The sequence below is a fragment of the Triturus cristatus genome, chromosome 10, assembly GCF_964204655.1.
Source record: "Triturus cristatus chromosome 10, aTriCri1.1, whole genome shotgun sequence".
NCBI classification, from domain to species: Eukaryota; Metazoa; Chordata; class Amphibia; order Caudata; family Salamandridae; genus Triturus; species Triturus cristatus.
The window spans coordinates 321,637,509-321,663,518 of NC_140593.1; the positions used below are offsets into that span (position 1 = coordinate 321,637,509).

Genomic DNA, 26,010 nt, shown 5'->3' on the forward strand with positions numbered 1-26,010 from the left:
AGGTAGACACAGGTCATTCGGGTTTGGAGTCAAAGCACATTGCCTCCTTAGGATTCTGGATGCCCGTCCTGATGAAAGCCACGGACTTAATTAAGCCACAAGGCAGAAACATGTTGACGGTAACAGTGGTGATAGGGTACTAATTCCCCTTATCTCCACAATTTATTTGAAAGGTTTTATATAGCGCTGGCTAGACCCGGAGGTATCAGAGCGCTTTACATGAGTAGCAGACCAGAGTTGCAGATGACATCGTTACAAAGGTTACACAGTTATTAGAGCATAGCTACATAGTTACATGTTAGGTCGAGACAAACAATAAGGACATATGCGCAAGGGAAAAAGCAGGCAAGGGGAGAGATTCAGGGGAGAGGGGGTAGGAGCAGGGGAAGTGGACAGCGAATGAAGGAGGGAAGGGGGAGGGTGAGAGACAGCATGAAAGAAGAGGGGGAGGGTGAAGGGGGCACAAACCGGTAGACGAGTAAAAGCTGCGTCCAAAGTCCAGTAAGCTGTGATCCCAGGGGAAGTGGTATCATTCCCCCAACTCAGTTGCGAGAGGCTTCCTTTACGCAGTGGACTCTCTCAGAGGGGTCTCTGAGACTCCAAGGCCTACCTACTGGATCCTTCCCCAAAAGGGAAGAGGGAGTGCTTTGGCAAGGGGCGCCATACCATACCTCAACTGTGCGTGGCTCCCTTGGCGCTGTGGACTCTCTCTCAGAGGGATCACTTAAGACTCCAGAGTATAAGTAATTGGATCTTTCCCCAACAAGGGGAGAAGCAGTGCTTAGTCAAAGGGCACAAGGGTCAGGGGGGGCTAGGCGGTGTAGCAGGCAAGGGGAGAGATTTAGGGGCGAGGGGATAGGAGCAGAGAAAGTAGACAAAGAATGAAAGAGGGAAAGAGGTAGGGGAGGGTGAGAGAGAGCATGAAAGAGGGGGGGGGAGGGTGAATTGATTTTAATCACCAAGTGTCATGTCTAGCGAATAAACTATTGTAGGATGCACATCAGTTTTTAACACACTTATATCACGGAGCTTATTTTGTGTACACTAGTTGCCATGCAGCCTGAGGTCACAGCTGCAGGGTATAGGAAAGCTGGCCACTATGGTGGCATTATAACATAACTGCACCTTATCGTGATCATGTTGTGGAAATGTCAGCATGCTGACAGTGCATATGCCAAAAGGCACTAACCCCATGATGCGGTGGCTCAAGTTCCAGGTCTTATCTCTCCAACCAATCCCCCGCATGCACAAAATCCCTCTCATTTAGCTGCTCCACAGTCATGAACAGATGGAATGTGGCATAGAAATGTGGATGTGTCTGCTCAGTGGAAGTGATTTTTTTTAAATTGCATTTTATAGTGTGAACCTGGCCCAAGGTCATTAGAGAGCTTCACAACAGAACCAGACTATGTCATAGTTATTTTCTTTTAAAGTATAGGGAGAATAAGTGATGCTTCCTAATTCACATGATGTTGAAACTAAGCCAGGATTCAAACTTGATCGCCTATGTGTCAATGCCCGCATCAATAGTCACTAGGCCACTACTTTCCCTAAATAAATGATATATGTTGAGTCTCCTTTTGCATTGGTACCGATAAGCTACAAAACAACAAAATGAAAATTTTAAATTCGCAGCAGTTAAATGGTATAGTCTCATAGGTTTTCATCCATCACTTTTTGGTTGCTCCTACCCCAACTAACAGCTTCCAACTCAGCAGTTTCTGACTAAATTCAAGGCCTAAGTTACATAGCACTGGGTATTTAACATCAGGAGTGTAAAATCTGAGAGTAGAGAAGCAGCTGTAACCTATTAGGTCAATGTTATTAGGAGTAGCTTTTCCACCACCAAAGTTACTATGCTCAATCAAGGTGCCAGAGTCTTCTCCAAGCTTCTGAATGTGTTTGATTTGCATATGTTCAAAAGACAGGGGTCACCACGGTGCCAGGTGTTGACAATGATCGTTTTGCTAGACACTGTGCAGTGTTTTAACTAAGGAATGCTGTCTTGATCTTTACACTAACTGGACAGGATGATTAAGTGGTCCTGACTAGGCCATTAATGAACTGTACACTCAAAATCTGCTTTGAGTGCATGCATTTTTAACTAAAAACAATACAAAACATGTAAAATCTGTACAACTTGAAATCAAACAGGTCTAAACATGAACCTGGCTTTCAAATACCAGCTACTGAAATTATGTTCTCCCTGTTTTTGGAAAAGGTCAAATAGACAGCATGAAGTCTGACTTACCATTAACACTCCACTGCATCTGGAATCCATTTCTAGCACCAGAAAAATCAGAGTGGAACACCACATGAAGCTTAGTACCCGTTGTACCACCAGCCGGAGGAAAATTATTTCCACAGAACGTGCCAATGAGGTTTGACTGCGCATTAGGTCCATCATAGAGCTGAAATTTAACGTATGAAAAATAAAGTCATTTATAGCAAACAATTATTTGCAATTGTAGTACATAAAATCCACAAAAATCTCTTTCCATAAAAATAGTGTTTTTATAATTAACATGTTTATGTCTTTGTAATACAATGCTTTACCTTATTTAGTGCATTCTATGTACTTTCATAATCATAAAAAAATCTCAATACTGAAGAACAGACCACAATTGAATCTATGTAGGAATTTAAACACCAGTTATTAAGCTATGAATGTAGATTACCTTAGCTTTCTTCCCTAAATTGTTGCTCCACCAGCAATGAACGAAGCCACTGGTCCTTGTTTACATGTCTTTGAGATCATTAGCTATGTTGTATGAAATGTGAGTAGACTCTCCTTTCAATTGTAGTTTTTTGGGACCACTCATCAGAGCTGGTCTCGGATTGACTATTTGCCTTATCGTGGACTGGGAGATTACAAGTGTCTGCTGGTTTCTTCCTTCATGCATACATACTCTCCTATGCAGTATGAGTCAGTGTCCTGCACCAATACTTGCCCCAGTGTTACCAAGAGAAATTCTGTTCTTTTGAACAGAGATGTAATGTTACGTAGAGTGATGATATTACGCTACTACAACTGAATCCATCATAGTCGCATCCTTTTTCTTTGAATCAGCCATTGCAAATGTATAGTTTATTTATGCTCATTCCGGAGAAGATTTCTCAATCACTAACCCTAGTCACCAGATCAAAAATGGACCCCTAGTCACTGCATGGAAAAACTCACTACCGATTTTACTACAGACCCTCACAATCCTCTCCAAAATCACCGTTAGTAGTTGATTTAAGTGTTTGCTTCCCACATTTGTATCCACCCGATGAATCTAAATCGGAACCACTCTCAGTTCAGAACGCTTAAGTTCCCTAGGTACTTTAGACTCGCCCAGAAGCACAGTAGGCATTTTGAAAAATAAATGCACTTCTATTGATTATGTCCGTACATCACACTTTCCCTGTTGCATGTGGTTTTAAGATAAATACTTTTAGGTTTCTCCTAATCAGACACCTTTAACTGAAAGCTATAACTTTCTAAAGAAAAGGGATGTGAAAATAGAGGTTCCGTTGCCACTTAGTCTAGTCCACATAATCCCCAGTTTCAGGTTTTGATATATTGCATTAGTTTAACCATAAACTGAATGCTACGGTGCAGTGGTGGCTCCTCCGCAAAGGCGGAGGAGCGTCGGCCCACTGCTTTTCGCAGTGTAAAAAAAGGAAAAATAAAATGATAATAACCCAAGGTTATTATCATTTTAGTTTTCCCCATTGAGGCATCTTTGTGGGGCGGGGCTACGCTCACAGCAGGGGGAGGAGTGCTTTGCACTCCCAATGTGAGCATGAGTGCTTGGCCAGCCGTCTCGGGCCGCCCAAAACAATCATGCGCACATACCATGTTCTCCATGCAGGCTGCATTACAACCTGCGTGGAGAACATGCCCACCCCTCCAGCCCCTGACTGAGTGCCATATCGGAATGGCTGCAGGGAGCCCTGGTGCTTCCTGCTTCTTGTCTCCCTCCCCCAAGAAGCCAGGCAGAGGACATAGAAGTGGCAGCGGCCAGCCAGGTGGCCGGACAGGACATATGTGTTTTTTTTCTTTACCTCTTCCCTTCCCCTCCCCTCCCCTTCCCTCCACCCCACCCACTGCTGCTAACAGTTAGCAGCCACCACTGCTAAGGTGGTACAGTCCTAAATCTTCCTAAGACACATAGGCATCTTCATCTTTGGCTGTGGAAAAGATCCACAGGATCACCAACATATGTGCAATGTACCACCTTCCTGGACACATCTTAAGTGTTGGCATTAAAACACTTATAGTAGCATTGTAACCATCAATGGCATTAAGAGTTATTAGAACATTGGAATGTTGGGAGCTCCATTGAAAACAATGGAGTGCTCCGGGCTTACAATGGCTGGTATAAGCCCGGAGCACCAACATTCCAATATTTCTTTGTTCACAGCTTTGGCTGTAAACAAAGACTTCAGGGAGCCTGAGGGGATTTCAATCCCCTCGCGCTCCCTGAAGGCTTCGTTTTGTAAGAACATTCTGCCCTCTAGTGGCAGAATGTTCTAATAGCCTTATAGCCCTTCGTAGCAGGGCTATACCGCTATTAAAGTCCCGCTGCGTTAGTTAAAGTCCCTCGCCTTCGGCTTGGGCCTTTAACGCTGCAGCGGGCCTTTAATAGCCGGTATAGCCCGCTACGGCGGGCTATAAGGCTATATTAGAACATTGGAATGTTGGGAGCTCCATTGAAAACAATGGAGTGCTCCGGGCTTATAATGGCTGGTATAAGCCCGGAGTGCCAACATTCCAATGTGTCTTTGTTCACAGCTCTGGCTGTGAACAAAGACTTCAGGGAGCCTGAGGGGATTTGAATCCCCTTGCGCTCTCTGAAGGCTTTGTTTTGTTAGAACATTCTGCCCTCTAGTGGCAGAATGTTCTAATAGCCTTATAGCCCTTCGTAGCAGGGCTATACCGGCTTTTAAAGTCCCTCTGCTTTGTTAAAGTCCCTCGCCTTCGGCTCGGGCCTTTAACGCTGCAGCGGGCCTTTAACAGCCGGTATAGCCCGCTACGGCGGGCTATAAGGCTATATTAGAACATTGGAATGTTGGGAGCTCCATTGAAAACAATGGAGTGCTCCGGGCTTATAATGGCTGGTATAAGCCCGGAGCACCAACATTCCAATGTGTCTTTGTTCACAGCTCTGGCTAATCCCCTCGCACTCCCTGAAGGCTTTGTTTTGTTAGAACATTCTGCCCTCTAGTGGCAGAATGTTCTAATAGCCTTATAGCCCTTCGTAGCAGGGCTCTACCGGCTTTTAAAGTCCCTCTGCTTTGTTAAAGTCCCTCGCCTTCGGCTCGGGCCTTTAACGCTGCAGCGGGCCTTTAACAGCCGGTATAGCCCGCTATGGCGGGCTATAAGGCTATATTAGAACATTGGAATGTTGGAAGCTCCATTGAAAACAATGGAGTGCTCTGGGCTTATAATGGCTGGTATAAGCCCGGAGCTCCAACATTCCAATGCTTCTTTGTGGCTGTGAACAAAGGCTTCAGGGAGCCTGAGGCCTTTTAATGCTGCAGCGGGCCTTTAATAGTCGGTATAGCCCGCTAAAGTAAAGGCCCAGAAATTATTTATAGGCCAGAGTCCAGACAAGGGCCTATAACAAGAGTGTGACGAGGGCAAGGGCATTTAACAGCCAACACTTTTCGAGGTAGAAAAACTATAAAGCTATTATAACATTCAAACGACTGGGAGTAGAAGCTTTTAAATTGAAAAAAAGGGAGAAACAGAAACATAAGCATTGAAATCTTGGAGAAAAAGGTATGTATCTGCCATTACTGGCCGTGAGTCATTCCGCTGTCTTCATTGGAGTGCTTAATATCGCAATGTTCAATTTAATACTTAAATCCTGCTTCTTTTATCGCACAAAAAATATGGTGCTTGCCAATTACAGACCCTCTTTTTAGTGTCATTATGTCTGCTTTTATTTTATTTTCAGTTCTGTGAGTCATGTACTCACAATGAGTGAAGAAATATAGCGAAGTTTAGTAATGTCTTGATAAAATAAACATGGACTGCCTCAAACCGAAACTCATAAAAAACAAATGTCCCCTAACTTCTCTATTCACTTTACACTCAAACCCCTCACCTCAAACAAGACAGTCTTGTATCAGAAATCCCGTCTCTGAGGAGAAGTGAAGCCATTCTTCCCAGAAGATGACTTCCGAACTGCTGTGTAGGCCCTGGTCCAATCTCACCATGATGGAGCGTTGTCCTACTTGGTCAATCCCAGAAACTTATCTGAAGCCCTTGAAAAGCATTCAACATGCAACCACATAAATCATCAAAGATTTGTGAAAATGTAACAGAATCACTCGAGTACACAGGGGCCTCAAATTGCTATCTCCACTCGCCTATGCCACCTTTAAAACCTTCAGTGTTGTCTGCCACTCAGTTAGCGGTGACACCCTATGCTAACTAGCATCTAAGCTCAACAAGGTCAAACCATCTAGAGGAATACGCAAAATCCACTGCAGCAGCATTCCCAGACTTGAAATCGAAAAAAAGCACAAAACAGAAACCCACACACCAGGACTGCTGCTTTTGCACAAATGATCTGGAATACTGCCCTGGTTAAAAACCCACTTGATGCCCACCATCTTTCACTTCAAAGAGTAAACAGCATCTCATTGTCACATATCCAGGAGTTCGCACAGGCAGGAGAAGAGGAAACTCAGGAAAAGGTGAGCGCCCAAACCTGGAGTACTCCAAGTGCACCGACTCCTTCTCTCTGCCTTGCCAACCAATCAGCAGCCTGGCTACCCTTTTTACTGCTGCCATGCCTTCAAGCTCTTTGACATAATTATTGGAGTGCACTATAAAAATCCAAATACATACAAGTATAAAATGGATTCAGTGACCATTCCTGATCTATTCAAACCTATCAATTCATACATGCCAATCAGGCTTGGAAATGTTTACAACAAGGTTCAATACAATTACTATAGTGCACTGTTTCTTATCCAAGCTAGGTCTACCTTCACAGAAACCCATTATCAGTTATCACCTATTGAAGTTTTCTGTAGGCTTAGGGGAAGTAGCTGGTGCTCATAATCCCATTCCCACGTCACTATAAAATTAACACAACTGATATCTTGTATGTTAAGAAGTGATTGGACATGGGGGTTGGGTGTCTGTCACCCTTCTCCTTATGACAGTGCTCAACCTAAAATCATGAGGCAGTGATGTGCTTAGGCTGGGCAGACAGAGCACCTCACGCTACTGGAAGTTTAACTAGACTGCAACACAGTTATTGCATGTTTAGGTCGAGCCTAGAGTCAGCGCCCATGTGCTGCTCTGCAAGACATTTTGTATTCCATGTGGAATGTTTGAACATGCCCATCGCCTTTCATTTGTTGTATGGCCTGCCTTTGCAAATTCCATTTTTTTTTTGTTGATACATAGTGTCAATTTGTCCCGCCTTTGGGCTGTTTTGTTCCCGCCCAGGTGATTGACTCTGCTACGGGGGATAACTTTACTATGGTCCATATGTTTTGTTTCAACTAACAATTTTTTTCTTTTTGCCCACTCCTCGCTGGCACACGGCAGCTCTACTGGTGTTATGATTAGGTGCAAGCAGTCTCCGAGAACTCTGACTGGTACCACCAAACCGCAGGAATTTTGCTGAAGTTGACATACATCAGGGTTCTTGAGAACAGAGGAAACACTCGTGGTTTGTGTAACAGGTACTCCTCACCAGATACATCTAGGACTATTGTTTATTGATAGTTATTTGTATAGTGGACTCGCAGTGCTTCTAGGTGCTGCTGAGATAGCTAGAGGAGAGCTAAAGGGAGGGGAATAAGAGGTTAGAATAGAAAGGCTTTCAGTTGTTTTCTGAACGACAGCTAGTTGTTAGAGTTACAAAGGGTGTGAGGCATGTTGTTTTGCAGGTTAAGTCCAGCTAATTGAATGGATCGGTCGTTTCCTTAGGACTTGTAGTATGTTAAAGGAAATACAGAAACGTTGAAGTTGTAGGAGAGGAGTTTCCTGGGAGTATTTTAAAAAAAAAAAGATAAGTGTTCTGTTTGTATTTGATGTGGAACTATCAAGACATTTAAACATGAGGCGGAGTGTTATGAAGGTGACACACTTGTTTCCCCCAGGCAGTGGAGGCTTCCGTGATGCTGCACAACAGCTTGCAATTTGTCCAGGTCATAGATAAGGCCTGCAGCAGTATACTGGGCCTCTTGATACTGTTATCTTGGTATGCAAGCATTCCAATAAAGATAGAGTTCTAGTTGTTCGACCTGGAGTTTACTAGAGCTCCGACTAGCTAGGGGTGTTAGTCTTTGAGTATAAATAGTATAGTGTATTTTTGGGGTGGGGGTAATTTTAGTTGGTGGAATGAGTAGTTAAACACTGTTCATATTTGGAGTTGAGCGTCCCAGAGTTTGCCTCGGTTTCTAAAGTGCCACCATGTGGGTGATACTGAAGTTTTTATTTTTTAGCATTATTTAGCACCAACTCGACCGGTATCAGAGCGCCTTACATGAGCACCAGTTACAAAGGGGCACATTAATTTTTCTGGTAGGTACGGGGAGATTAAGTGATTTGCCCAGAATCACTGGATGTTGAGTATCCCCGCCTAGACTCGAACCCGGTTCCCCAGCTTCGAGGTAGACAGCTCTAGCCGTTAGGCCACATCCTTTGTGACAAAACAGTTTCATGCCAGTGGTTGTATGGACATCCCTGTTTCCCACTACTGAGTGATTACTCACTGAAATAAATGTGTTCCTCGGCCCTAAAGTATAGTAAATTTGGGACAATTGGGAATGGTCTATTGAACACGCTACAGGGCTTTAGTTTCCTGCCTGTATGTGTGTTAGCCAGGGTCGTCTTATGTAGTTCTGCGATGCTGCCAGTACAACAAATGTTTTATCATTTAATAGCGGATGTAACTGCCTTCTATTTAAATGTCTCTTTTAAGCCGTTGTAAGTTGTGTCATCGGTCTGCATTAAAAACGGTTAACCCAAACACGCCAATTTTTTATTGCTTCAAGATGAGTGGCACATTTAAAAAAAAAACAAAAAAAACTTTTTGCCTTATTATTCATCTACATTTCCCGCACTCTCTCCGCCTTTAATTCTCAATTAACAGGTGTCATCCTCAAAGTTCATAGCTTTTATTCCTTTGCGCGTAGTGAACGTTGTGAATTGTGCTGAAGTTGATTGGTTAATAATGACAGGGACCTCCCTGTTCTAAATGAGGAATGTGACCTAATTTGTGGTCCATTGAGCAAGGGTTTACATCAGTAGCTGCAATGGCTGAATTAAAAAAATAGATTTAAAAGTCACACAATATCCGGTGATGATAAAGCAAACACTAAAACTACTGGTTAGACTTGTGCTGGTGAAGTGATCTGACCGGGAGGACCAACGCCGATAACCCAAGAGCTGATGTAAAACTCCATGCAGTTTGACTAGGCAGGGTGTAGCCTTTTTTCCTGGTAGACAGTTACACTCTGTGCCGTTCTTTTCATTCCAGGATCGTGGGCACCATCTTTCGATTGCACAAAGCCTAGCATTTGGAATGATGGATATGAAAGGACGTGGCGGCAGGGTGTGGATGTTCATGAGCCACCCAAGGCAATGGGTGGTGCTGTTTTTTAGGTAGACACTATAGGTAACAAGGGGGACCCGATATAGGTAGCTTAGGACCACGGGTAATCATGTATTTTAAGAACAATGGTCCCTAGCATTAAGGTGACTGTTTCAACATAGACTTCAATGAGACCTATGTGTATTCCTCCTGTGTCCAGCCGGACAAAGGACATTTATTATTGAATTTAACAAAGTTAGAAATAGGATAATGAAGAATAATGAAACAAGGGCACAATCCTGTACCAAGTTTTCAACAAAGGGAAAGAAAGTAAGAAAAAAGTAGAAAGAAATGGCAGACAAAAACTTTGGGAGCAAACAAGGGGGCTTACAATACAGTAATGGATTTAGGTAAGCTCAAACCTACAGAAACCACAATACATTTTCACAGTGGATACAATGTGGTACTGTTATAAAGTCGACGTTTCGATCCCTAGCTCCTATTACTGTGGGATCATCTTCAGGACTCAAAATTACAAAGAATTGCCTGATATGAATTCAATGCCTGTTGAAATGAACAAGGGAAGGAAGGGAAGAACAATAAAATGATCAGCATTTAATTAGCGATGTACAAAAAAACAACAATTGTGCGGTCCTAGGAAGTGCCTCATGCTTTGGGTGTAGTTTGTGATTAAAGTTTTGCGTCGTTTGGATGCTCTGAACGAGTGAGCGGTTTGCGATCGCGGTTGTGAAGGAAGAAATCCGAAAAAACGTCCTTGTAGAGTACATGCCAGGCCTCTTGGAGTGAATTAAGTACGAGGCTGTGATCGCTTGGTGAATGGCCATCAATACAGTGGTAGCGTGCGAGGAAAGGTATGGCTGATGTAGTCAAGTGATGGTGAACCCGCGGTTGGACAGCTGGTGCTACTATGGTGAAAATTGGTGCCTTACGTTTGACGAAAGGGTTGGAAGATCGCAATTATGGGGAAATTCCATTTACCTAGGAATCAGCGAGTGAGGCTACTCGTGGTAGCGTCAGGGCGGTTGTGCAAAGGAGATGGACGAAGAGCAGTCGGTGGCTCCTGGGAAGCACTGTGGAATTGCGATCTTCCAACCCTTTCGTCAAACGTAAGGCACCAATTTTCACCATAGTAGCACTAGCTGTCCAACCGCGGGTTCACCATCACTTGACTACATCAGCCATACGTTTCCTCGCACGCTACCACTGTATTGATGGCTATTCACCAAGCGATCACAGCCTCGTACTTAATTCACTCCAAGAGGCCTGGCATGTACTCTACAAGGACGTTTTTTCGGATTTCTTCCTTCACAACCGCGATCGCAAACCGCTCACTCGTTCAGAGCATCCAAACGACGCAAAACTTTAAACACAAACTACACCCAAAGCATGAGGCACTTCCTAGGACCGCACAATTGTTGTTTTTTTGTACATCGCTAATTAAATGCTGATCATTTTATTGTTCTTCCCTTCCTTCCCTTGTTCATTTCAACAAGCAATGAATTCATATCAGCCAATTTTTTGTAATTTTGAGTCCTGAAGATGATCCCACAGTAATAGGAGCTAGGGATCGAAACGTCGACTTTATAACAGTACCACATTGTATCCACTGTGAAAATGTATTGTGGTTTCTGTAGGTTTGAGCTTACCTAAATCCATTACTGTATTGTAAGCCCCCTTGTTTGCTCCCAAAGTTTTTGCCTGCCATTTCTTTCTACTTTTTTCTTACTTTCTTTCCCTTTGTTGAAAACTTGGTACAGGACTGTGCCCTTGTTTCATTATTCTTCATTATCCTCTTTCTAACTTTGTTAAATTCAATAATAAATGTTCCTTTGTCCGGCTGGACACAGGAGGAATACACATAGGTCTCATTGAAGTCTATGTTGTAACAGTCACCTTAATTAAGAGTTTTTTAGGTAGAACCGTAGACAGCACAGCTGCCTGGTTTGTTGATGACATCTTGGGGACATTTCGAAAGCTTAACTGGGAATGCATTCCTCCCATTGCTTACAATTGGCTTTGTGGTTTGTAACTCAACTGTGCATGCTTTCTATTTGCTGGCTTTATTTGTTTTAGGCTGTGCAGCCTCAGTTCATCCCTTCCCTGGCCCATTACCTATTTACTATATTCTTCCACTAGTACTCGCTTCCTGTAAACAGGTCTTTAAATCTTGTTCTTATCTTGCCACATTTGCTGTGCATTCAAATACAGAGGTCAGATGTCAGGCTCAGTCTTCCGAGGGAGCTTGGTGTTACTTTTCTTTTTCTAACTACAAAGTAAGAGGATTTGTGTGACAATCATGCTGACTACTGAGCATGTGCTGGAGAAAGGCTGGACAATATTATTTTCTTCAAGCACAAAACACAATTTTAATGTCTGTATATTAACTGTGCAGATATTTCAGAATATATCGGAATTAGGGAAGCACAAATGAAGCACATTTCTTGGAATTTCGGAAGTGTGGTTGAAACAAATATTTGAAAATGATCACAACAAATTGATACACTAGGTGATGACAGTTTCACACATTGTTTATGTGCTGTATACTTTTATAAGTAAAAGTGTATCTCTGCGCAAATGTAATGATCAATTTCAACTGAAGATGTGTTTTCTGTAATGCCAGTGCACTACCACAACATGGTCTGTGGCACACAACTTTACCCTACTCCACGCCACTTTAGCCCACTCCACGCTATTCTGCACCACTCCACTCATTGCCACTCCACACTGCATCAGAGCTCCTTACTCCACTCCGCTCCGCTCCACGCCTCTCTACTCTGCACCTACATTCTTGACTACTCTAGTCTAGTCTACTTTGCACCACTCTACTCCCCAACACTCTATGCCACTCTACTCTGCACTCTGACTCTGCCACCGCACCCTACGCCACTGCATTCCCCTCTGGGCCACTCCACTCTGGGTCAATGCAATCTATGCTGCATCACTCCACTCTGCGACGCTCCACTTTACTCTAATGACTGTACTCTACGCCATTTTGCTCTATGTCAACATACTCCATACCACTTCACTCAAGTCCAATGCAGTCTACACCACAGCACTCTATGCCAATCTACTCTGCACCACTGCACTCTGTGCCACCACAACACTCTACTCTATGCCAGTGTACTCTACGCCACTCTACACCATTGAACTGTCACTGCACACTATGCTACTACTCTACACCACTGTACTCTATGCCATGCACTCTACATCACTCCAATCTAGGTTACTCTACACCACTCCACTCTTTACCATTCATCTCTGCAACACTTCACTCTATCCCAATGCACTATACTCTGTCCCACCCCACTCTATGCCATTGCACTTTGCACCACTATTATATGCCACTTCACTCTACCCTGGTTTACTCCACTCCACCCCCACTCCACTTTGCTCTGAAACAATCTACTATGTGCCACTGCAATCTATTCTGCACCACTCTTTTCTCCATTTTGCAACACTCTTCCCTCTATTTTGCACCACTCTATGCCACTCTACTCTGAACCACTGCATTCTCCACCAATGCACTCTACACCACTTTACTCAAAACCAATGCACTCTACGCCACTGCACTGTACACCAACTACTCTACACCACTTTATGCTAGTAGTTCCCTGCCTTTTGACTCCTGGGGGCGCAATGAATCACTACTGTAAGCCAGGGACCCCCAAGCAATTTGTATGATTTAAATTTCAAACATTAAAACAGTAATTCGCAAAAAATACACAAACAAGTGCACACCACAAAATTCTCTAATTACTAAGGATTTGATGACTTTATTTTGACAAAGTCAATATAGCGTCCGCCATCTTTATTTATTTTGTTTACTAGTGCACATATGGCGCTTTCACATTCACAGAGGTTGTGCCCCTTTCTTTAGACAAGCCACATCTAAAGAAAGGTGTGCGGCCGCTATTCAAGTGAAAGTGCTGCATGGACGCTTTTACCCAAAAAAAGCATCTGTTTGTCAACTTGACAAACAATTGCTTATTTTTCTCAAAGCACCCCATGCCTCTGTTTCAATTTAATGTCGACCCAACCCTTTCTTTAAATGCGCCTTGTCTACAGAAAGAGGTGTGGCCTTCATGAATGTGAAAGCACCGCATGGGCACTAGTAAAAAAAACAAATATTTGCAATGCAAAAGATCTCGCATTAGCGAGAGTTTAAGCTATTGCATTGCCAATAGCTCAAACTCTCGTAAATGCGAGACCTACTGCATTGCAAATGCTTGTTGCTTTTCCAGCTCTCCCTGCTCTAATGCTGTTCAAGGCTTCCCTCTTTGCACCTCTGACAGGAGGTGGTTACCGGGGCTTGGCAGAAATGCTGCATCCAGGTGCATCTGTAAACCTCCAGGCACTTGAGAATGCAGCTTCTATAACCACCTCTCTAACCTGACTGTGACTCTGCAGTATTCCCACCGACTACCAGTTAAAATGTGTTGTTGGGTTCACTGTGTCTTAATATACTGTTGCAGAGCTGTTGTTGACCAGAATTACAGTAAATGTTTAATGCTGTCTTTATTAACTTCCTCTTTAACCTTGGAAGGTTGGGTTGGGGTTAACATTTCTCTAGTTGTTTACTAATGCTGATGGGACATTTTACATCTCCCAGTGTAATATTTAAGGCCTTGCAGGAACAAAAGTTACCCCCTCAAGTGGGCCATGGTGGATTTTTTTTTTTAACGCAGCATAAGAAAACAAGTTTTCCAAACCCTCTCCCCTAGACGGCGAGACCCATAAGGCAAAAGATGCGATCTGGTTTGGGATTGCCTAGGACCGACCCCAGAGTTTGGGTGTTTGAGTGTGGTAAGGACACTAAGCATGATGGTAGGTTATCATCTTAGTCCTTTATCTTTACAGGTCATGCATGTATGTCAGTCTTGTTAAGTGGTTAAGAGCTTGCCTCTGGATAACTGTGAGGTGTGGTTCTGGGCTGGAGCTATGCTGTCCTCAAATTTCATTGCGCCGCGCCACAGCCTATGAGCAGTGTGTATTTTGAGGTGCATTAAATCATTTAAGTTTACTGCTAACATTCTGACTTCTTTCAAAAGCACTGAAATGACTGAATGAATGAATACATACTTGTATAGCGCATGGCTACCCGAGGGCATCCCAGTGCTTCCTGTGACATCTTATCACTCACTGCTAAATTACGGGAAGAGAAAGGTCTTCAACTGCCTCCTGAATCGAAGAAAATCCTGCTCGAGACGAATATGGTGTGGGAGCCGGTTCCAGAGCATTGCTGCATTATAAAGAAACCGGCGCCCCCCCATCCTTGCCCGTTTCGTCCGAGGATCTGTCATTATTTCAGTCACATGGGGATTTAGGGCCTGATTAAGAGTTTGGTGGACAGGTTACTCCATAACAAATGTGGCGGATATCCTGTCTACCGTATTACAATTCCCCTACATGGCACTTGTAGTATGGTGGGCAGGATATCCACCAAATTTGTGATGAAGTATTCAGTCCACCAAACTCTAAATCAGACAATAAATGATTTACCAACATTCACACATCCTTTAGCTAAGTGCTCATAATTCCAAGGACATTAACTGAGCAAACAGACCACATTGATCTTATTCTAAAGTCATACGAATCACCATATACAGCATAATACTGATATAGTTCCCATTCTCCTTACAATAAAACTGAAATCCCCATATGTGAATAATCCAAATATGAAAAACTCTCAGCATATTGCAGCTTCAGAAGTGACCCATTGACTTCAATTAACCATCAGGAGGACTTCCCCGACTCCCAAATGATTCCTTATGGCTTATAACGCCCTTACAACTGTCTGAGTGTATTTAATTTTTTTTCACATTTCGCATGTGTTTTCATTTCCTTTCTCACATTTCATGTTTTTATTTTTCATTTGTCCGCTCTGTGCAAATATTTTCTATTATTTTGCTCTGTGTTCCTTCTCATTTCTCGAATTTTGATGTCGCCCAGTACATTTCCATTGGATGTCCCAGTAATAAGGTAGTACCGCCTTCTCTGATGGTACTTTGGAAGTATTGAAGCACAGGAAAGGGTGAATTTCAGGCTTGCTGGACATTAAGGTATTATGCTTGTAGAAGTTTCCCAAGGGTACAGGGTCTCTAGCCCCGGCAAGGCCTTAGTAACTCTATGTAGGCAGCTACTTGCACCATTCCAGAGCTCATTTTGCTGGCGACATCCTTGAGAGCAGTTTCATTGACTCTTTCTTCATCAATCGCACCCTCTCTAAATGTCATGTGCGTCCCTCCATCAGCTATCTGTCCAGTACTTGTGAAGAGCTCCTCAGAGAAGCCTAGAACTGGAGGAAGGATCTTCATGCTCCTGTGAGCAAGTCTGAGCCACTGCTTCATGGTACATGCCGAGCTTCTTCGCGTAGGTGATATAACATGATGATTCGATTGGTGAGCAAGCCACAAGCTTGAATGAACACATTGTAGAGCATGTCTTAACCTTATGTGATCCTAATCTAACTATTCAAAGTAAAAACAATAACAGCCATTTAGAATGTTCCAGAAATTCTGGCATGCTGACATTGTTGCACTATTTGGGCCGGGATCACCGCACAAGTCGGACATGTACTAGTGTTGGTGTACTCCTAGCTTTGAATTAAATGTCTGACTTGTTAGTGGGTCAAAAAATATTCCTGGAGTATACCTAGGATATTGTGACAGTCGTAGGCTCTGGGAGCTGGCCAAAAATGACTTTAAGTGGATTCCAATTGACGACTATGCAAGGCGTTTCGGCATGAATAAGTGTAAACAGTTAATCCATGTGAACATTTCTTAAATTCATTCAATTGCACTTTGAAACATTTTTCTCTGTGTGAAAACTATTTGCCACCAAAAAAACACCTACCCCTATATCCACTCATTTTGGAGATGTTCCCTTCCCATTCCCTGTGCTAGAAATGGATAGACCCACGCTAAATATCTTCCCATTTTGCAGACAGAATTGTCTTTGGAAATGTTTGTGAATACCTTTGAACCAAGTACATTTTAGCGTGGTTTCAAAGTTTTCTGCCCTGGAACATCCATTATTCGCTGTAGCAAGATGATTTACTCAAAAGAACAAGCCTTGGCAGAGCCAACAGGTCTAGCACTTGAGATCTGCAAGCTTTGCCAATTGTTTTAGCTATGCTCTACGGCATGCCAGTAGCTGTGCTGCATGACTACAGAATAATGAAAAAGTCTATCACCCTGCTGCCCACACCATTTTGAAGGTGTGCATATCCATGCATGTGCAGGCCTACAAAATGACTCAGGCACCTCTTTTTCTTTTTGTTTAACAATCCAAGTTGGACTGATAAATGAAAACAGACAGAAAGGAGTAAGTAAGGCTAGTGAAGTAACACAGAGGGTGCCGGTGGGGGACAGAGACAGAGAAAACCAACAAGGTGAGAGATAGAGCAACGTGGACCAGGAGAGGAGAAGCACATGGGTGAGAAAACACCCCACTGGGAGAAGCAAGTGAGGGTGAGTGCGCCACAGAGGAGGGCAGAGTAGAAGGGCGAGACAGAGCAACATGGGTCGCGGAGGAGGATAGAGGAGTACATTGGGGGACAGCTTGGAGAAACATACACTCTTATTGAGTGCTTAAGACAAGGAAAAGGTAGCCCTCTTAAAGTAAGCAATGGAATGGCACAAGTAACTTAGGAATGCTTCAGGGGAGGAGCAGACACAAAATGGACAAGACACGCCATCAAATAAGAAGCATGAAAATGAGAGTGACAGTAAGACTAACCAATGGTAAGAAGTGGGCTGGCTGCAAGGCCCTCCATGCTCTTGGTAAAACCTCAACAGGACAATCAGACAGCTGTACGAGTGAGTATGTATGAGTAAAACTTTTTAAAATTGCAAACCGCGTTTTATGAATCACATGACTTTACACTCGGAAAAAATGTATGACTGTCCGTTGAACGTTCAAGCACACATGGCTTTGTGATTCTGGTCCTGAGAGCGCTCACTCTTCTCGATTTTCTTCAGCCTGGACGCGTGCTTTACATAGAAATATGCTGAAACGTATAAACTTACAAAGCTTCACACTTTGATAGCATGGATTGCATAGTGCTAGCCAACAATATCGGCCAACAGAATTTAATTTGTACAAAAATACCCACAGACTGACTTCGGAGCTCTCTCGTGACTTAAATCTACACAAGGAGGAAACAGAACGTGCTTGTTTAATGTTTAAATATTGGTCTCTATGGAAACCAGCCCGTTCCTTTGATCTCGGTTACTTCCCTCAGTGACATTTGACTGAGAATGCCTTGTCAGCTGTAACTCATTTGGAGGTTGGCAGCGTCGACTTTAATCAGGCAGGGTCTGGACAAAGCATGAGAATGGAAGAAGCGTCTTGCTTGCTGCTCTAGGCACGCGAGAGACACTGGGCTGCAAGCAGCACGCTGCCTCTGTGGGAAGACGCATTCCTATCAGTGCTTTACTTCCGGCAAAGAGATAGTCTTAGAATGAAAAGGCCTTCCGGTATATGTGATCTGCATATCTTTGATGCTATCCCTCCTCCTGCATTTTGTTCTCTCCAGCGTAGATAAATGAAGCACGATTTACTTTCTTTCTAGTAAATATACCAAAAAAGCATGAAGTGGCCAATCAGATACGGCGAAAGACGTCACTACTGGGAAGGTGATTGATTCCCATATGAAGCTTTATGGGCCAAGTACAGAACATTGATTGAAGCGCTCTTGGTTAACTGGAGTCCTTATAGGACCCGGAGAGTTTCCGAACAAGGCTCACAGCGCTGTAGCCCCTGTAGGAACCTGGCCTTGGGCGGCTCCTCTGCTTTCACACCAGTGCACCAAGAGAAGAGCAAAGTAGCAATAGAATGATAATAACAGAGCGTTATTAGCATTCTATTTTTAGTCTGCCTTTAAGCTCCATGTTAGGGTGGGGCAGAGCTGGGCTGGGCTCGCGTGACACCAGCAGGGGGAAGAGTGGTGGCTTCACCATAAGTGCGCATGACAGTTTGGCCGGCCGTCTTGGGCCGGTCAAACTGTCATGCAGACTTTGCATGTTCTCCACCAGGCTACATTACAGCCTCGGTGAAAAACATGCAGGTAGGCTACCAGTCCCTCGCTGAGCGCCGAATCCCGGGATTCAGAGCAGTCCCAGCGCTGCTGTAAGGCAGCGTCAGGATTGGCTAAGGAAGCCTTGGAGCCAGTGTGCTTCCGTGACGCAGAATACAGTGGGGATGGAGGCGAAGCGGCGGCTGGCGACTCACAAGTAATTAAAAATAAAAATGTTTTACTCCCCCGCCACCCACCACTGAACCTGCCCACTGCATTGTGTTCCATTTACATGCCCTGAAGTAGATAGACTGGACGCCGTAAATAGAGGATGTTTCAGTGATCAAACATAGACACTAGTATGGCAAAAACAAACACATGAGTGACCAAAAGAAGTAGAGATAAAATCATCCTAATTGTGCAAGAGAAAAAAAGTAGTAAGGAGAAGCCACTGTTGCAACCTGCAGGTCTAGATAAAGAAAAAAGTAAATTGTGAAGCACAAGTTCCTAACAGAAGGACTCAGTATGGACGGGGAAATGTGGTGCCCTTGGAACAGCATCAGAACATCAAAATCCAGACAGGTGGAGTCCAGCCAGCATCTTACCCTCTACATCACTCGAGTTAAGATTCAGGTTGTTTGGCCTCACTAACCTAGCAATAGCTGGCATAAAAATGTGCAGTGAACCCTGTATGCAAATGCTTCCCAAAAGTTTAGAGAGTCTGGCTGTCATTTAGATCTTTACACAATTTTAATTTAAATAGGTGTTGGAGAACGGACAGTGGTTAAAGGTAAGTGTTAAATATGATCTTAAGGGGGTGAACAGATAATTCCACAAGTGAAAGGCGAAAAGAGGAATTAAAAGAGAACAGTGCGACAGCTTGTACATGGTAAGAAAGAAAACAAATGATCCAGTCTAGTGCTGCTCCTCAGGTACAGCCTAGAAATGTAGACTGAGTGGTCGACGCAGTAAAGTGCAGACCTACCAGCAACTGATGGCATCACTTTTAGAATGTGATTTTCAGGGTGCAACAGCTGTGGCATTATAGTTGTTCAAAGCCGTTTCTCTTTGTGTGTGCAAATACGTTTAGCACAAGCAGCTCGGGTTGTGCGCACCCTTATGGAAGAGAGGCATTTGGTGCTCAATTGACTTAGCACCACTTGTGATATCATGATAGGTGGCCCAACATGTGCGCTTCGATGTAAAACAGTCTATGGTGTCATGAAAGTGGGCCGGACTTTATGTTCCGCGACTCAGTACGCTGCATGCAGACAGGGAAAGATATTTCCCAAACCAATGGAAACACAACTCTTGTGTCACAGCCTCAGGGGGGTCTTCAGCTTTCTGAAGCCGATTCATCATTGCACAAAGTGTGCACGGTCACAGCAGAGGGTTCACTTGAGACTCATAAAAACCCAGAAACTGGGTGCAGGCCGTATTGAAGTGAGTGGTTGTGCTTGTAGGGAGCGGCGTTGATTGAGGGTCGCTCCAGCCAGCAAACCAATTTGTGGATAAATAACTGCCAGGTCCCAAGATAATTCTCAGGAGAACACTGCAGGTTTCACCATCCACTCACCCTACCAGCGCTGCCAAATGCTAGTATCAGTGCTACCTACTCACCATTACATTCCTGCAAGTATGATAATATGGACTATTCCTGGCCATCAACAACAGGAATTTGTAGATGCTAGCATTTTTTTAAATTTTTGTTTATGTATTTTGTATTGCTAAATTGTCTGCTGAAAAAATATAGACAGACAGTGCCCATCTCAATCTGTAATTCAATGACTTTAAGGTGTCCTTTGTTGCAGTCCCAACACCACGTTTATGGGCAAAATTGGAAGCAGATGGAATTCCACAGCATCTTTAAGGATCAGTCATGGATCTGCACATGAACACGTGGGTGTGCATAAAGGTGGTGGGCAGGAGTATCGTTTCTAAACAAATGCTTCTGACCATCATCGGCGTACTAGCCCCCCATCTTTTCAATCTTTTTCTGGCTGACCTGGCAACCTCTTTAAATGACCTCTTGGCCCATCGCCCTCAAAATAGGCGGAAAGCACCTGAGCTATTTGTTTTATGTTGATGATGCACTCATTATGAGTTGGAAAAAATAGGCCTCCGACGACTACTAAACACCCTCCAAATATACTATGATAATACCCACCTCTTGGTGAATTTACAAAAGACCAAAGCAACAATCATAGTGAACAAAATCAAAAAGATGGATGAAAGGTTTCTAAATGGCTGCAGGATCCCCAAAGACACCCCCTACATGTACTTGGACATTTTAAATGACAGTTGTGTATCTTTCCTGCCCCAAAAGATATACATCCATAACAGGGCAGGAGGTCTTTAATACGCCTTTGGAAAACTGGCAGAGTATATGGCCGATCCCTTTTCGAACCCACTCTTAGTGGTAATTAGGCCAAAATCGATCCTGACCATCTCATATGGCTCTGAAGCCCTGCGTGGTAGAGACATGCAGCTCCTTGATAGTTTAGTGTCAAGCACATTACATTTAGGAAGGCCTCCAGATTATCACATGGAGCATCCATGACCCAAATACAGCTGGAGTTTGGGCTCATCAGCCAAAACGTTATGCTCCAGGGGTCATATGTAAGACTCTGCCATTAACTCCATTGTTCAAAATCTGAAAGTCTAAGGGGCATATTATCAAGGACGGCGTTAAAAATTATTGCCAGTTTAGCGGCAGAAAACTGCAGCTAAAGCGGCGATAATGGGCTTGATAATATGCCCTGGAGAATTCCAATAAAAGTCCATGTTCTGGTGTGAGCATGGGCTTCTATTGGAATTCTCCAGGGCATATTATCAAGCCCATTATCGCCGCTTTAGCGGCAGTTTCCTGCCGCTAAAGGGGCAATAATTTTAACGCCGTCCTTGATAATATGCCCCTAAGTAAGTTCCTATGGTCTGAAAATGCAGACAGAAGGTCTATCATCATCAGCTCAGGTACATCTTGAACAGGCCATTTTAATCCTAGAAAAGAGAGACCTCTAGCACTCAGTGACCTCGTTTTCAGTCTTCAAAACTGCTGTCAACAATGCATGAAGTGGTTCTCCTCTACCATTGACAAGATTATGCTGGGAAAGTGATCCCACGCCCTCCTTGTTATCAATAACCAGAAGGCCTTGCACTGGAATCTCAGTTGGCAGCTAGCCTTCCTTCCACAGTCAAATGACAGCTCATCGTGTACCGACTCGGCCCCGAGCTGGAACTACCCGGATGGCAGAAAGCAATGCAGGTTATATGACCATCGATGGGAGACAATTGAACACACAACATGCGCCTGCCCTGCTTTACAGACAGACGCGGATATTGGTTCCAACCGATTATTTTAATAAAAGCTATTCAGAAGAGCCATGATCGAGTCCTTGCACGTCATTGACAATAAAATGACTTGACTGCTCGCTTTGTTAAATTTTTGATTTGCGCAGCATAGATACTTAATGCCCTTCTGGCTGCGCCCCATCAGAACCTTTTATGTAAAGATGACAGACAACTTAAGCCAGCAATTGGGCAGTTATTCTGCCAACTTTTACAACTTACAGCTTGATCTTTTAGCTACCGTCTGTCTTTTTATGTAAAACGTTTGAGTAGTATTTATGTCAATGAATTATTTTAGCGATTTTGTATGCAATGGTTGTTTGATAGCTGAGCATTGATAAATAAAATAGTATGATACACCGACTGGCAGCACTATCATGGGAGGACTTTGTTAGATGTGTGCTGGTGTCAAGAAATGAGTACCCTTGCCGAGCACCAGCAACCGTTGGCACAAATTAAGCACTGCAGCAAACATTGCAGGCTTGACAACGAAGGCATGCTGATGTGCAGCATATGCATTCAGACATTGTTGCAAATTCACATCACATCTTAATGGTGTATGTGGGCATCCTGGCACATTTACAAGCAAGGGGATCAGGAGCACCTGCTTTTCAAGTCTACCATGCATAGTGGTGATGACAGAAAGGCCTATGAACACTGATGTTAACAACAGAGATGGCCAGCGTTCAAGGGGTAGAAGATCAGGCAGGATCCACAATGGTCCAAGTGCTCTAACCTTGCAGACAGAACTGGCAGCTTTCCAGGGTGAAGGGGGCCTGGAAGGCATGTGCTATCAGCTTACTGTACATTGTATTTGGTGCACATTGAGCTTGAACCCAGAAAGACCTTACCTTACTGTTGCCCATTCACTCCAATCAGCAGAAGTGAATGTACACTTCTCGAGCACAAACATGATATTAGAAGATGCGTTTATGGATAGACCTCCAAACTAGCAATTGGCAAGTTACAAGATCCATCGCAGGGATGACTGGACAGATAAGAGGAGGTGGAAGGGAAATGAGGAAAGAAGCAGGGGCACTGTATCCAACATCTGTGGCCTAGTGTACATTGCTGTCGTGCAGTAACTAGTTATCAGGGATGTGATCAATAATGTCATTTAACATGTCATGACTGATGTGATATGTGAGATCATAAGCACTGCATGGTGGGACTGCAAGTTATAGTTAGCTCAGTCAACTATGACTGGTGAATTTCAGAGTATTTTTTAAATGTTATAGCCCTGTCCCCATGATATACCTCCATTAAAAAATTGTTAGCCAGAGATTTTCATTTTTGATTCGTGATTTTGCATTATTAGAGAAGTCATTTAGCTTATGTAGACATTGCTAATCTGGGCTGAATTTTTCTGGGCAGCATTTTAAAAAATGGTAGATGTGTTGCAGTGATAATGTAATGTTTCAGGAACAATAAGACCTATATGCTTCATTTTGGTATCAAAAAATAGGTTTTGGGGGTCAAGTAGTCTTTTAGAAACAGAAACTAACTCCTCAGAGCAACCGTTCCACCATTTTCCAAAATGGGAGCTTATAATGATGTGTTTTAGCCATTATATTGGTAATTTATTTTAATATTGTTTTTGTTTCAGGTATTCTGTTGATTCAAATTAGCAAACATGAGTGAAGCAGGGGGTAGCAAAGGATCTTTACCTGACAGAGTGTTGCTAACTACAAAATCTGAGGACTCTTTATACAAAGAATAATGTGTCATGTGCCAAACTAATCCAAAAGAAAAGCTAACATATACTGCGGCTGGACAGAAGAGAGTTTGAGATGCTGCAGAAATATGACAAGACGAAGTTCACAAAAGATTGAAACTGATGGGTGAAGAGGATCAAATATTTTATTATTGTAACAACAAGTGCTGCAAGACGTATACAATGGAAAAATAGCCTAGAAAACAATTGTCAAAAAAAGCAGAAACCAGTGAATCACAACAATAATTTGAATCTTCTGAGAAAGCGGCGACACCCAAAACCAATGCTCATCCACTTAGAAGATTGATGGCTACCCTTCGTCTACCTCCAACAACTGATCAGAAAGCAGAGGATCTTCAATGTGTTATCTGTGGTTTAGCCAGACCACGGGCCAAAGGGACAGGCGAAAGAACAAAGTGCAGAGTCTAAAAGGGCAAAAATGTTTTTATCTGCATCTATTTTCTTCTAAGATGAAGTTTTCTGCCAAGTAGCATATCTAAACAGCCAGGTGAATATATTTGCATTAGATCTGTATGCCCACCCGAACTGCATGCATTCATGCATTCCAAAATATAAAGGTACAATGAGCTCCCATTAGCAACATAACCGCCTGCCTTCAGTTAAGTTTCCAACTGAACAGAAGTAGCTGTTATAAAACAAAAGTTTGGCGACCCCTGTTATATAAATAAATATTAACTGAAAACTGAAAAAAACAAAGGAGGATGTGGTGCTATAATTAGGTGAAAATCTAATTAACAATGGAACCTTTGAAACTCAAAAAAACACGAAATTCACTAGTTATAGTTATTTCTATTAACTATCACTCAGGCCCTAAGGTAACTCTAACTAATGCCTGCGCCATGCACTGTGTTGTCATTAATGATGAAAGTTCAAATGTTGCAGTGCTGTTATTATGATGTTATAGAACATGTCATCAGTAATGCCATATGTGAGGTAATTAGCTGTGCAATGCGAGGAAGCGAGTTATGGCTTGCTTAAGGCACAATTTTTTATTTTTTTAATAATCAACTTTATTGATTTTTGAGGAAAAAAAATGTTTAAAAAAAAAAGCAGTATAGCACTTGAATCAGCATTCAGTGGCATGTCGAGCATGCCAGTGGCGGTACTATACATACATGCATAACGATCTAGGCCCATTATAAAAACAAGCAGTCAAAGGGTGAAAAGAAAAGCACACAGACCCCATTATCCCAATTGGTTGATCCATTTGTCCCATATCTTTTTGTGTTTGGCTAGGCATCCCCTAGCCTCGAACACAGGTTTCTCTTGGGCAGCGCACCAGTCCACCCCTCTACGCCACTTAGGTAGTTTGGGTGGGTTGGGTTGTGTCCATGCCCTATCGATATCGCGTTTGCCATAGTAGCCGTCCCCAAAAATAATGTATCTGCTCGGGACCCGTCTAAGCCATCCATAACTGCCAGGAGGAGGCATAGGGGGTTGTGGGGTACCTGCCAGCCCAAGACGTGTGTGAGTTCAGATTCTATTTTATCCCAGTATTTTGGAAGACGGGGACAATACCAGACCATGTGGTAAAAATCTGCTGATTGCTGTCCGCAGCGAGGGCATGCAGACAAGTTACGCAAGCCTGCCCTATGCAGGCGTTCCGGGGTGAGACAGGTGGTATGGAGGTAATATATTTGGATGAGGCGGAGTCTGGGCGAGGTGGTGATGGTCTTGGGGGTGATAAGGGCGTCACGCCACTCATCCTCCAGAGCGTCCAGCCATCCCTCCCATCGGTGCCTGAGGGGGTCAAGTGTTACAGGGCTGTTATTCGTAAGAGTACGGTACATTTGTGATATTCCCCACTTTCCCAGATTTCCCATCTTAACTTGCGCCTCTTGTGGGCTGAACTTAGGGACTGTGGTGCCTGTTGATAGGTGGTCACTGAGGGAGTGTTGCAGCTGTAGGTATTTATAAAATTATGAGGTGTGGAGGGTGAACCACCCCTGCCGGTCCTGGAAGGTCCGTATGTGATCTCTCACCCACACAGTTGTGATATACCAATGTGGTCCCAACGTTTGAAGCCCTCTAGTGCTAATACCTCCTTCAACCATGCACCCTGCCAAAGCGGTGTTCCCTGACTCAATTTGTTGTCTCGTTTTGTGTGTCACAGGGCCAAGCGCCAGGCTAGGAGGACCGCCCAAGTTACTGATGGCAGTGCTGTAGGGATTGGGCACCCATACATGATGGCTTGGATTCAGGGGAGGTCCATGTCTCTTAGTTCGGTTCCGTAGGCCAGGCCAGACCAGCCTCTGGTGAACGAATCATGAATGACGAGCAGCTGGGTGGCAAGGTAGAATAGGTAAAGGTCAGTCATGCCCATGCCTCCATCAAAGGAC

At 43.6% G+C, this 26,010-nt stretch overlaps 1 protein-coding gene across 1 annotated transcript in view; it reads right to left on the reverse strand.

Annotated features, from left to right (window-relative positions):
• Window positions 1-26,010, reverse strand: part of CUBN (cubilin) — a 1,289,359-nt gene that overhangs the window by 807,534 nt on the left and 455,815 nt on the right. The window contains exon 28 of the mRNA XM_085631507.1: window positions 2,252-2,411. Within this exon, the coding sequence (XP_085487633.1) occupies window positions 2,252-2,411 (160 nt within the window). The remainder of the gene's footprint in view (window positions 1-2,251; window positions 2,412-26,010) is intronic.